This window comes from Montipora capricornis, chromosome 4 (assembly GCF_036669925.1).
Source record: "Montipora capricornis isolate CH-2021 chromosome 4, ASM3666992v2, whole genome shotgun sequence".
Classification (NCBI taxonomy): Eukaryota; Metazoa; Cnidaria; class Anthozoa; order Scleractinia; family Acroporidae; genus Montipora; species Montipora capricornis.
The window spans coordinates 47,428,137-47,438,136 of NC_090886.1; the positions used below are offsets into that span (position 1 = coordinate 47,428,137).

The 10,000-nt window shown below is 39.9% G+C and overlaps 1 protein-coding gene across 1 annotated transcript in view; it reads left to right on the forward strand.

Moving 5' to 3' along the window:
* The window catches only part of LOC138047185 (pre-mRNA-processing-splicing factor 8-like), a 29,343-nt gene that overhangs the window by 13,957 nt on the left and 5,386 nt on the right, over positions 1 to 10,000 (forward strand). The window contains 17 exon segments of the mRNA XM_068893927.1: positions 808 to 900; positions 1,408 to 1,562; positions 1,791 to 1,849; positions 1,851 to 1,916; positions 1,918 to 1,974; positions 1,977 to 2,033; positions 2,035 to 2,064; positions 2,066 to 2,097; positions 2,258 to 2,261; positions 2,678 to 2,824; positions 2,977 to 3,137; positions 3,845 to 4,036; positions 4,641 to 4,878; positions 6,578 to 6,706; positions 7,126 to 7,239; positions 8,910 to 8,984; positions 9,750 to 9,995. Of these exon segments, the coding sequence (XP_068750028.1) occupies positions 808 to 900; positions 1,408 to 1,562; positions 1,791 to 1,849; positions 1,851 to 1,916; positions 1,918 to 1,974; positions 1,977 to 2,033; positions 2,035 to 2,064; positions 2,066 to 2,097; positions 2,258 to 2,261; positions 2,678 to 2,824; positions 2,977 to 3,137; positions 3,845 to 4,036; positions 4,641 to 4,878; positions 6,578 to 6,706; positions 7,126 to 7,239; positions 8,910 to 8,984; positions 9,750 to 9,995 (1,855 nt within the window).

The following is a 10,000-nucleotide window of genomic DNA, read 5'->3' on the forward strand; positions in this document are numbered from 1 at the left end:
GGTATTACAGTGGCAAAGTTTTCTCAGCTTATCGCATTACATCTGTGTTGTCAGCAAAAAAATATTTTAGTTGAGCTTATGAAAATACACTGTAGACTGAAAACACCTCGTTTACTGCCCAAGATCTAGTTGTTAAAGTGCTACTATGATCAAAAAATCATCTCCTTCTTTTCTTCATATTTTGAAAGTGTGTTCACTTAACACCTAACTGGCAAGATTTTGAGCTTTGAGTTTTATCCAAAGGCTGTTTATTTTGAGTGTAAGTTTTGGATTTCACGGTCCGCCATTACTCACGTTAAAAACTAGGGAAAATGACATCATTTACTCATTAGTTTAAGATTTCAGCATGTAAACGCAATATATTATATATGCAAAACACGGGTTTAATAGTCTGAAAGCCAGAAACCCCCGTACTGCATATTAATTCAGCCACGTACACACACATTGCACTCTTAAACTAGTGAGTCTTTGACGTCATTTTCTCTTTGAGCCAGCTCTCTCAAGATTTTAAAGTTAGTAATGACGGACCACTAAATAAGAAAATTCCAGTTAAAATAAACAGGTGTCTTTTCAAAATCAGAACTGAAAACTTGGGTCACTTAGAGTTTAGTTAACATAGTTTTGAAATCCAAAGAAAAAAATAATTGTTTTTTTGGTCGTAGTAGTACTTTAAACCCATTCGCTTCTAAGGGTGTCTTAAGCAAAATTGTTTGGCATTTAGCAGAGTAAAATGTATCGTTTTGAATATGTTCAGTTATTTCTTTGTTGCTAGTTGACTTGATAGTAATCCTCTTGATGAAATTGCAGGTACATCCAGCCATGGGAGAGTGAGTTCATTGATTCTCAAAGGGTGTGGGCAGAGTATGCATTGAAACGCCAGGAGGCTAATGCGCAAAACAGGTTGGTGTCACACCATCCATTCAAGGTCATATTGAGTGTTTTGAGTCCTCGAATTTGAAGAGCAAGATTAGCAAGGTGGTGAGGGAACTTGCTTTCCACCATGGAAAACTGTTTAAAGTGAATGGTTCTAGTAGAATTCTTCTACTCCACTCCAGTAAGCCAATACTTAGTTTCATTTGATTAGGTCAGAGTGCTTTGTCTATTTACCGTAAAATAAAGTTCTTGTTTAATGATGCAATGACTTTCTAGGGATCACATTGAAGTTAAAACTGGATACGGATACTTGTGCCCGTTGGTCCACAATATTTTTGCGTCACTCAGAGTACCTTTTTTGTCTGTCTTTTTTTTTTTTCAAAAATGCAAGGGAAATACCATAGAACTGACAGTTACTAATCTTTTTTGCAAGTGTTTTTCAAATGTACCTCTTTTAGGTGGGAAAAAACTCTCAAGAAAATTTAAAACAAAGGAAATCTTTGCTGTAAAGTTCTTTGTTTGCTTTTTCCTCAGACGTTTGACTCTTGAAGATTTAGAAGACTCTTGGGATCGTGGAATTCCCCGTATCAACACTCTGTTTCAGAAAGACAGGCACACACTTGCTTATGACAAGGGCTGGAGAGTGAGAACTGATTTCAAACAGTACCAGGTAACGGAAATAATCTTTTGTTAGATGTAATGGCGGCCAAGTTTGCAACAGCAAACAAAGAAATAGCTTCCATGTGGCTTTTTTCCTGTTAATCCTTCATCAATCAAGGTTTAATTAGTTATCTAATATCGCTAATCATCATGCAAGTGTTTTTAAAGTAAAGTTGTTGAACAACTTATCATTTGTCTTGTGCAGTCAAGTAGACCTGAAAATGTGACAAACACTAATGTTTTGTCACATTTTGTAGGTTTTGAACAGAATCCCTTCTGGTGGACACACCAGCGACATGATGGCAAGCTGTGGAACTTTGAACAACTACCGTACAGACATGATCCAGGCCCTTGGTGGTGTAGAAGGCATTCTGGAGCACACCTCTGTTCAAAGGAACCTTATTTTCCAACATGGAGGGTCTCTTCTGGGAGAAGGCCAGTGGGGTTTGAAGAAATCCATGAAGTACAAGAAACTAACAAATGCACAACGGTCTGGATTGCCTTGTCCATCAGATTCCAAACAGACGATTTAACACTGTGGTGGTCGCCGACCATAAACAGAGAGCTAATGTAAGGCACTTTGTACTCATCTTGATAGTTGTTTGTATGATGGTTTTCCAGTTCCCTTTTGTTGTACGCAGGGCTTTGTTGCATTGTTTGTTATGAAAGAACATATTTCATTTCTTTGTTTTGTCGCAAAAAAGTCTAAGGAATACCATCACAGTAACGTGGAAAAGCATCTGTTTACCAATTTTTTATTCAAAGCAATATGGACTGCAACAGGTTTACGGTGTACAGTGTATATTGATTTCACAATAATTATTGCTCTTTGACTTACGGCTCGATCACAAACACTGGCTGTTGCGGACTTCAACTGGGTATCAAACACAGGCATAATATAGCATAAATTATGGAGTAAATTACAAGAAAAGGATAGCACTGACCAAGATACACAAAAACAGAAACCTGCTCATCTGGCTCTTTTGCCTCAGAGGGTTTTTGTTTTGTCATGATGTTGTTTGTTTGAGAAGTTCAAAGAAAACTTTGCTAAAAACAACGCAGATGAATTGTAGGTTACATGTTGTCTCTGTTGTAGTTCACTCTATGATGCAATTATTTGTTTGTTTATTTGTTTTTTCTCCAGGTATATGTGGGTTTCCAGGTTCAGCTTGATCTTACAGGAATCTTCATGCATGGCAAGATCCCTACACTGAAGATTTCACTAATTCAGATTTTCAGGGCCCACTTGTGGCAGAAAGTCCATGAAAGTGTTGTCATGGATCTGTGTCAGGTCAGGGAGTCCATCCTTTAAAATACTTCTTGCGGTAAACTTTTAAAACAAAGGTGTTGAAGTGATGTATTTTTTAATACTCTTAAAAAACCCAATGTGGTTATGGCATTACTGAAATTCAAGTCTTGACCTTAGTGTGTTTGCATTTGCAGGTTTTTGATCAAGAACTAGATGCTCTAGAGATAGAAACTGTGCAGAAAGAAACCATTCACCCCCGTAAATCCTACAAAATGAACAGCTCCTGTGCTGATATTCTGTTGTTTGCTGCCTACAAGTGGAATGTCTCCAAACCTTCCCTTTTGGCTGATTCAAAGTATGTCTTGTGGGGCGAAGGCAAACCATTTCCTTTCCTTTCCTTGACAACAGTTTCAGAGCTGATGGAACTTTTTTTCTTTAATGGTTAAATTTTATGCATTGACGAATGCAAATCTTAATTAATTAACTTGAAGCAGTGACTAAATTGCAGATTTTCTTTGACTTAACTGTACAAAGTGGAAAACTTGTCATCTGGAACATATCTATTCCTTTGTATGACATACACTCTTATTGTGTGTATAGCTCCCGTTGACAGTTAGGTCAGTTTTGAATTGAGCTTTTTTATATGTAACAAAAAAGCTGAATTCACTCAACTGGGCTCTCATTCAGAGCTCAAAGTCATTTTCGCCCCACATACATTTTGTACCTTTTTAGCGTTAAGAAAACATAAGCTGTCCACATATAATTTATGCTGTGATCTTGCACCATTTAAAAAGGGCAGTTGCTCAAAAGTATACGTACATGTAACGTTGATTCTTTAAATTATCTGTTTTTGTTGATTTATTTTCATCACTGCACAGGAACACCATTTTTTATATACTAACCATGCCCATCTTATGAATACATAAAGGGCTGCTTTAATCAAGTTTTTAAATTAACTGTGGCATGGTTACTTGTGGTCATGCTTCAGTCCTGTTACCTTATTTGCATTACTAACGGACAATTATTTACCCCAAGTTAAGTGAACGTATTTATTCTTTGCAGTGATATCATGGATAGCACCACAACTCAAAAGTACTGGGTTGATGTACAGCTAAGATGGGGAGACTATGATTCTCACGACATTGAGAGATATGCACGTGCAAAGTACCTTGACTACACCACTGACAACATGAGTATCTATCCTTCACCTACTGGAGTGCTCATTGGCATCGACTTGGCCTACAATCTTCACAGGTAAGGATGTTGAAAAACAGATTGAACCTGCTTTAGCTGTATTCGATTTGGTATGGTGTAGTACCAGCATCAGGAGGGAAGGAGAAGGGGAAAGACTTCTAACATTTCGAGCATTTGCATTTTGCTGGAAACTTGGCAATGAAACTCATTTGATTCATATAGAAACATATGCTGTTTCCATTTTGATCCTCGTTCCAATTCCTTGCCAAACTAGAACTTTATATTCTCGGTTTTCACATGACGTCACGGCTGCCATGTTGGAGCCCCTAAACAAATAAACGGCGGCCATGTTGGAGCCCTGACCAAATCCTCCGGGAATTCAACTCTGTTATTATGCAAACGTTTTCTTTTATTTTCGTTGAAAAACATGGCTGTTGATCACGTGAGTGAAAACCAACAATTGCTTCTTAGTGGTGCAGGGCTGGTTCGGCATCATGTGTGGGTTGAGTTTGTTGGTTCTCTACTCTGCTCCAAGAGGTTTCCTCCGGGTACTTCGGTTTTTCCCTCCGGCCTCAAAAACCAACATTTGATTTGATTTGCGTTAGTGCTCCAGTGCTAGAAGACTAGACACTTACATATAGTTCCTTTTCTTTCCTTTTTCCAGTGCTTTTGGCAATTGGTTCCCGGGTGTGAAGCCGCTTATTCAACAAGCCATGGCCAAGATCATGAAGGCCAACCCTGCTCTGTACGTGTTGAGGGAAAGAATCAGGAAAGGTCTTCAGCTATACTCCAGTGAACCCACTGAGCCTTATCTGTCATCACAGAATTATGGAGAATTATTCTCAAACCAGATCATCTGGTTTGTGGATGACACCAATGTCTACAGAGTCACCATTCACAAGGTAAAGAGGATTATATGATGATTTTGGAATTATTTCTCGTAGAGCTGGATTTAGATTACAGGTCTTACCATTTTGTTTGAAGTGGTAATAAGCTCTTGCATTTATTGCCATAGTACGCGTACTATTGCCAGCATGTCGTCATGAAATTGTTTACAACAGGGAGTTTTAGCAACGACGACGGGAACGGCAACGAAAAGGTCATCTCAAAACATTATTCCCGTTATTGTAATCACTTCGAGACTATTCCAAGATTTTTAACATGTCAGTGGTGTGGAAGTCCCTCAAGAATGATACCGATTTGAGTCACGCTTAATTTGGGGGAGAAAATGAAAATTTATCTCCAAGGGCTGACGTCCGCCATAAAACCTAAATTTGGCCATTTCGCGTTGTTAGGGAGTTTAAGGAAAGACGACGGCTACGGCAACGAAAACGTCTTTCCAAAATGGAACTTAGCTCTATCGCAAGTATTTCGCGATTATTCAGTCTTATTCACCTTTTACAATACGGGCGAACTATCCTGTAACTTGATGGGTACGAACGGATTTAAAGTCGAAGCCGAAAATGAATGCTTTCGTTGTTATGTGCTCACGTTGTCGTCAAAAGCTAAAATTTGGTGATTTCACTTTGTTAACAGTTTTGTGGAATACGACAGAGAAATGCACGGAAATTCGTGCTGCACGTGTAGCATGAGTATTTTTCCTTTTTAACGAATCATATTCTTGCTTTGTGGGTTATCATGGTCGTAGCCGTAGCCTTCGTCTTTGCTTAAATTCCCTGTTGTTTTGCTGACGACGGTCAAGAAATGGACAAAAATGAAAAACGCAAGTGCAGAGTGTGCAAAGCTATTGTTTTTGTTTTGGCCTACTAAGTATGCAACTTTGTGACGTTCTCGTTGCCGTCGCCGTTGTCGTTGTTAAAGCTCCCTAATATAAGAGGCAAGAGAGAAACATGGCATGTAAAATTGTCCTGCATGTGAAAGTTTGGAAGATCACTGCAGTTAAATGAGCAACCTTAGCAGTTGCAAGCGAGCCTTAAAATATCTAGACTTGAACGGAATACAAGCTCATTTCCGTGCGATTCCACTGCACTTTCTTAACCAACTGCCATGCCAGCTCGGAACTGGTCAAATGTTTGATCAATATCACAACCTGGCCCCAGTTGTTCGAAAGGTAGATTGCGCTACCCACCGGATAAATCACTATCCATTTGATAGCGCAATTGGGTCCGTTATGACTTATCCACTGGATAGTGATTAATCCGGCGGATAGCGCTATCCTTCGTTTGAGCAACTGGGGCCTGTAGTGTATCTCTTGGAAGTTGCAAGGGCTTTTTATTATTGTCTAACCCACATGATTAACACAAAAAATGATTGATTTTAAATAAAGTGATTATTATTATTATTATGTATAGAGCGGTTTTCAATTCACTCAGTGATTGGTTCAAAGTTTTCGCGCCACTTTTTCAACCAATTACAAGTGAAACCAAAACCAATCGTGGCTCGCGCTTGCACATTTTCCCGCGCTTTGTGTCGGCTACGTGTGCTTACTTCGAATTTTGATTGGTTTACTGGATTGTCTTCGTCCTTTTTGATTGGTCAAAGTAATTACTTTGGTTTTGGTTTTAGGACACTCGATTGAAACTCGCTCTATTATTATGTATAATGTGACTTACAGTGCTCTTTTTGTTTTCCATTTTCCAGACATTCGAGGGTAACTTGACCACCAAACCAATCAATGGAGCCATCTTCATCTTCAATCCGCGTACAGGACAACTGTTTCTTAAAATCATTCACACTTCTGTGTGGGCAGGGCAGAAGCGTCTGGGACAGGTAGGTGGTCATCCAGTTGTCTGTGTTATATTATTAAATGTATGGGCAAAAGGTACTGTCTTAAGACATTGAAACGAAAAGGAATTGGCAAGGGAAGAATGGGGGAGACGATCTTTTGTTGCGAAGAACCCGTTGAAGCAGGTTCAGTAAGAAAAGATTCGTAATTTAATAGGGATGGAAATGGGTTTAAGCTAGCCACAACCTTATTCATTCTGATTTTCGCGATTTTGAAATGATCACGAAATTAAAGACTCGCGAAACAAAGTACGAATAAGGTAATTCATCCTATTTTCCTTTCTACTTTGAACATTTAGAAGTTGAAATGTAATTTTTGTAACCATAAAAGAAAGTGCAACTGACGTGACCATGGTGTTTTGTCAGTTCAAGAAACTGCTCATCAAATTTCTTGTTCCCTCCAGTTGGCCAAATGGAAGACGGCCGAAGAAGTAGCAGCTTTGATTCGCTCACTGCCAGTTGAGGAACAACCCAAACAGATCATTGTCACAAGAAAGGGAATGCTTGATCCTCTGGAGGTAAAGTCAGCAAGTCATTTATGTCGTTTAGGAAGGCAGTGCTAGCACAGGGGTGAAAGCACTTGCTTTCCAACCATGTGGCCTGGCGTTGTCGTTGTCATGTGGGTTGAGTTCGTATGTGGCCAGCTGTGTTCGAAAGGTTTTTTCTCTGGCTACACTATTTTCCTTGCTGGTCAAAAAAGGTGTTTAATTTATCCACTTTGATTTGGTTTGGTGTTGGTTTGGTCTCTCCAATTAATGGTAAGAGAATTTATTCACGGCAATGAAGGCTTGAGACTGAAGTAAATTTGCTATTAATATGCCCATTTAACTGTTAAGTCGTTTCCCTAAGGTGATGTTGTCGAAATTCGCCTGAATTAGAAAAAAAAGTATAGAATTAAAATGTGGGAGGCGCGGTGGCCTCATTTTTAGTGTGCTCGACTCCGGAGCGAATGGTTCGGATTCGGGTCCTGGCCGGGGACATTGTTTTGTGTTCTTGGGCAAGACACTTTCCTCCCACGGTGCCTCTCTCCACCCAGGTGTATAAATGGGTACCGACGAAATACTGGGGGTAACCCTGCGATGGGCAAGCATCCCATCCAGGGGGGAGTAGAAATACTCTTAGTCGCTTCATGCCATGGAAACCGGGATAAGCTCCGGCCTGATGGGCTACTTGGCTCGTGGCTCGTACGCAGACTGTACCTTACCTACCTAAAATTTTGAATTCCGTACGTGGTAGCAAAAGGGGACAGTAATTTCTTCAAATTTTAACACGCACATATGGTAGAATTTCCCAAGATCAGTGGATAAGTGCACAGAGGGCGTATTTATTCGTGGTTAGCTCAAGGGAAGATATTCACTTTGTTTTTTTTTGCCTTGTAGATTTAAACACTGTACAATGACGCTTGTTTCTTTTACTCGACGGCCTTGGCGAATTATCATACATTAAGGTCGTATTCTATTGGGATCAACCGTTTCAACTGCAACCGGTTTCGGTTGAAGTGGTTGAGGTTTCCCAACTGAACACTTTTCCAATCGTTTTCGGTTGAAACGCGGTAACTCCTGGGAATAGTTATTACCAGACGTCTCAGCTTTGACAAGTCGAGGGAAAGCAACACGTCAGGAGCCCGCGGCAGACTTTAAATGGCCCACGTAAACGACAGCGGTCGCTGCCAATGCTTTTTCAACCGTTTCAACCTTGATCAACCAAACCAACCGAAAACGGTTTGTTTCCGAATAGAACACTAAAAGACCCAACCAACTAAAAACGGTTGATCCCAATAGAGCACGACCTGCAATTCACTCTTAAGACAAATGGCGTCACCCCGAGGCTCTTAGAAAACCTCCGGCGAATTCGTATTATTAGATAGATTTAGTGTCGCGTTTACGACATCGCCAGTCTGAAGTTTGTGTGTCATCAGAAACGGAAAAAAACCAAATTGATGCTTATTTTGCCTGTTATCTACAGATATCGTGCAACTTCGAAAAAGAGAGAAATGGTTAAACTAAGAAAGTTTTCATGTTTTGATGACAAGCAGCAGAATGCCATTTGCCGTGTCACGTAAACGGAATGTTGTATCTCTCTTTCTTAGAACCTGAAGCTCATCGGAAAGTTAAAGTCGAGACAATTTTTTGGCTCATTCTTTGCCCGCGTTTATTTCCATTCATTTGAAAATTTCTATTTTTTGAAGGTTCATCTGCTGGATTTCCCTAACATTGTGATCAAGGGCAGCGAACTGCAACTTCCCTTCCAAGCCTGTTTGAAGGTTTGTACGAGATATCTATATTTTATAACTATTCACCGAAGTGGAGGTGGCTAGTAGTGGATATTTGCCAAAGGGAAATATCCACCGCTAGCCAACGACGCTGAGGTGAATAGTATTTTTAGTAGGTACTAGAACAGTGAGGTAATATGTTATTTTAAATTTGAAAAGACCTCTCAAGTTGTGCTTACCGATTTGCTGAAATTTACATTTCGGTATTTGAGTTGCAGTGTTCATCTTAGAGTGGTTTTCAATTGAGTGTCGAAAGTAATTAGTGTTTAGTTTAGTGAGTGTAGAAAGTAATTAGTGAATTACTTTGGTTTCACATTACTTCACTCAGTGATTGGTTCAAAGTTCTCGCGCCACTTTTTCAACCAATCAGAAGTGAAGCAAAAACCAAATGTGGCTCACGCGTGCACATTTTCCGCGCTTTGTGTCGGCTACGTGTAATTACTGCGAGTTTTGATTGGTTTACTGGATTGTCTCCGTCCTGTTTGATTGGACAAAGTAATTACTTTGGTTTTGGTTTTACGACACTCATTTGAAAACCGCTCTAAGGATGAGAACAATAGACCAATTTCGATATATTAAAATTCAGTCCGAAACAAAAGGCATCACCTCGGGGCTCTTGGAAATAAACTCATACGAATCCTTATATTTATTCCCCAGAGCCTCGAGATGATGCCTTTTGTTTGGGACTGAATTTTAATATATTTATAGTCGGAAAAAGGGCTGATATGATTGACCTTATGTTTGGCTGTGTATTAGGTTGAGAAGCTTGGAGACATGATTCTGAAAGCAACCGAGCCTCAGATGGTATTGTTCAATCTCTATGATGATTGGTTGAAGACAATTTCATCGTACACGGCATTCTCTCGTCTAATCCTCATTCTGAGAGCCTTGCACGTGAATGCAGACCGAACCAAAGTTATCCTCAAACCGGACAAGACCACCATCACAGAGCCCCATCACATTTGGCCCACCCTCAGTGACGAAGAATGGGTGCCAGTTGAGGTATG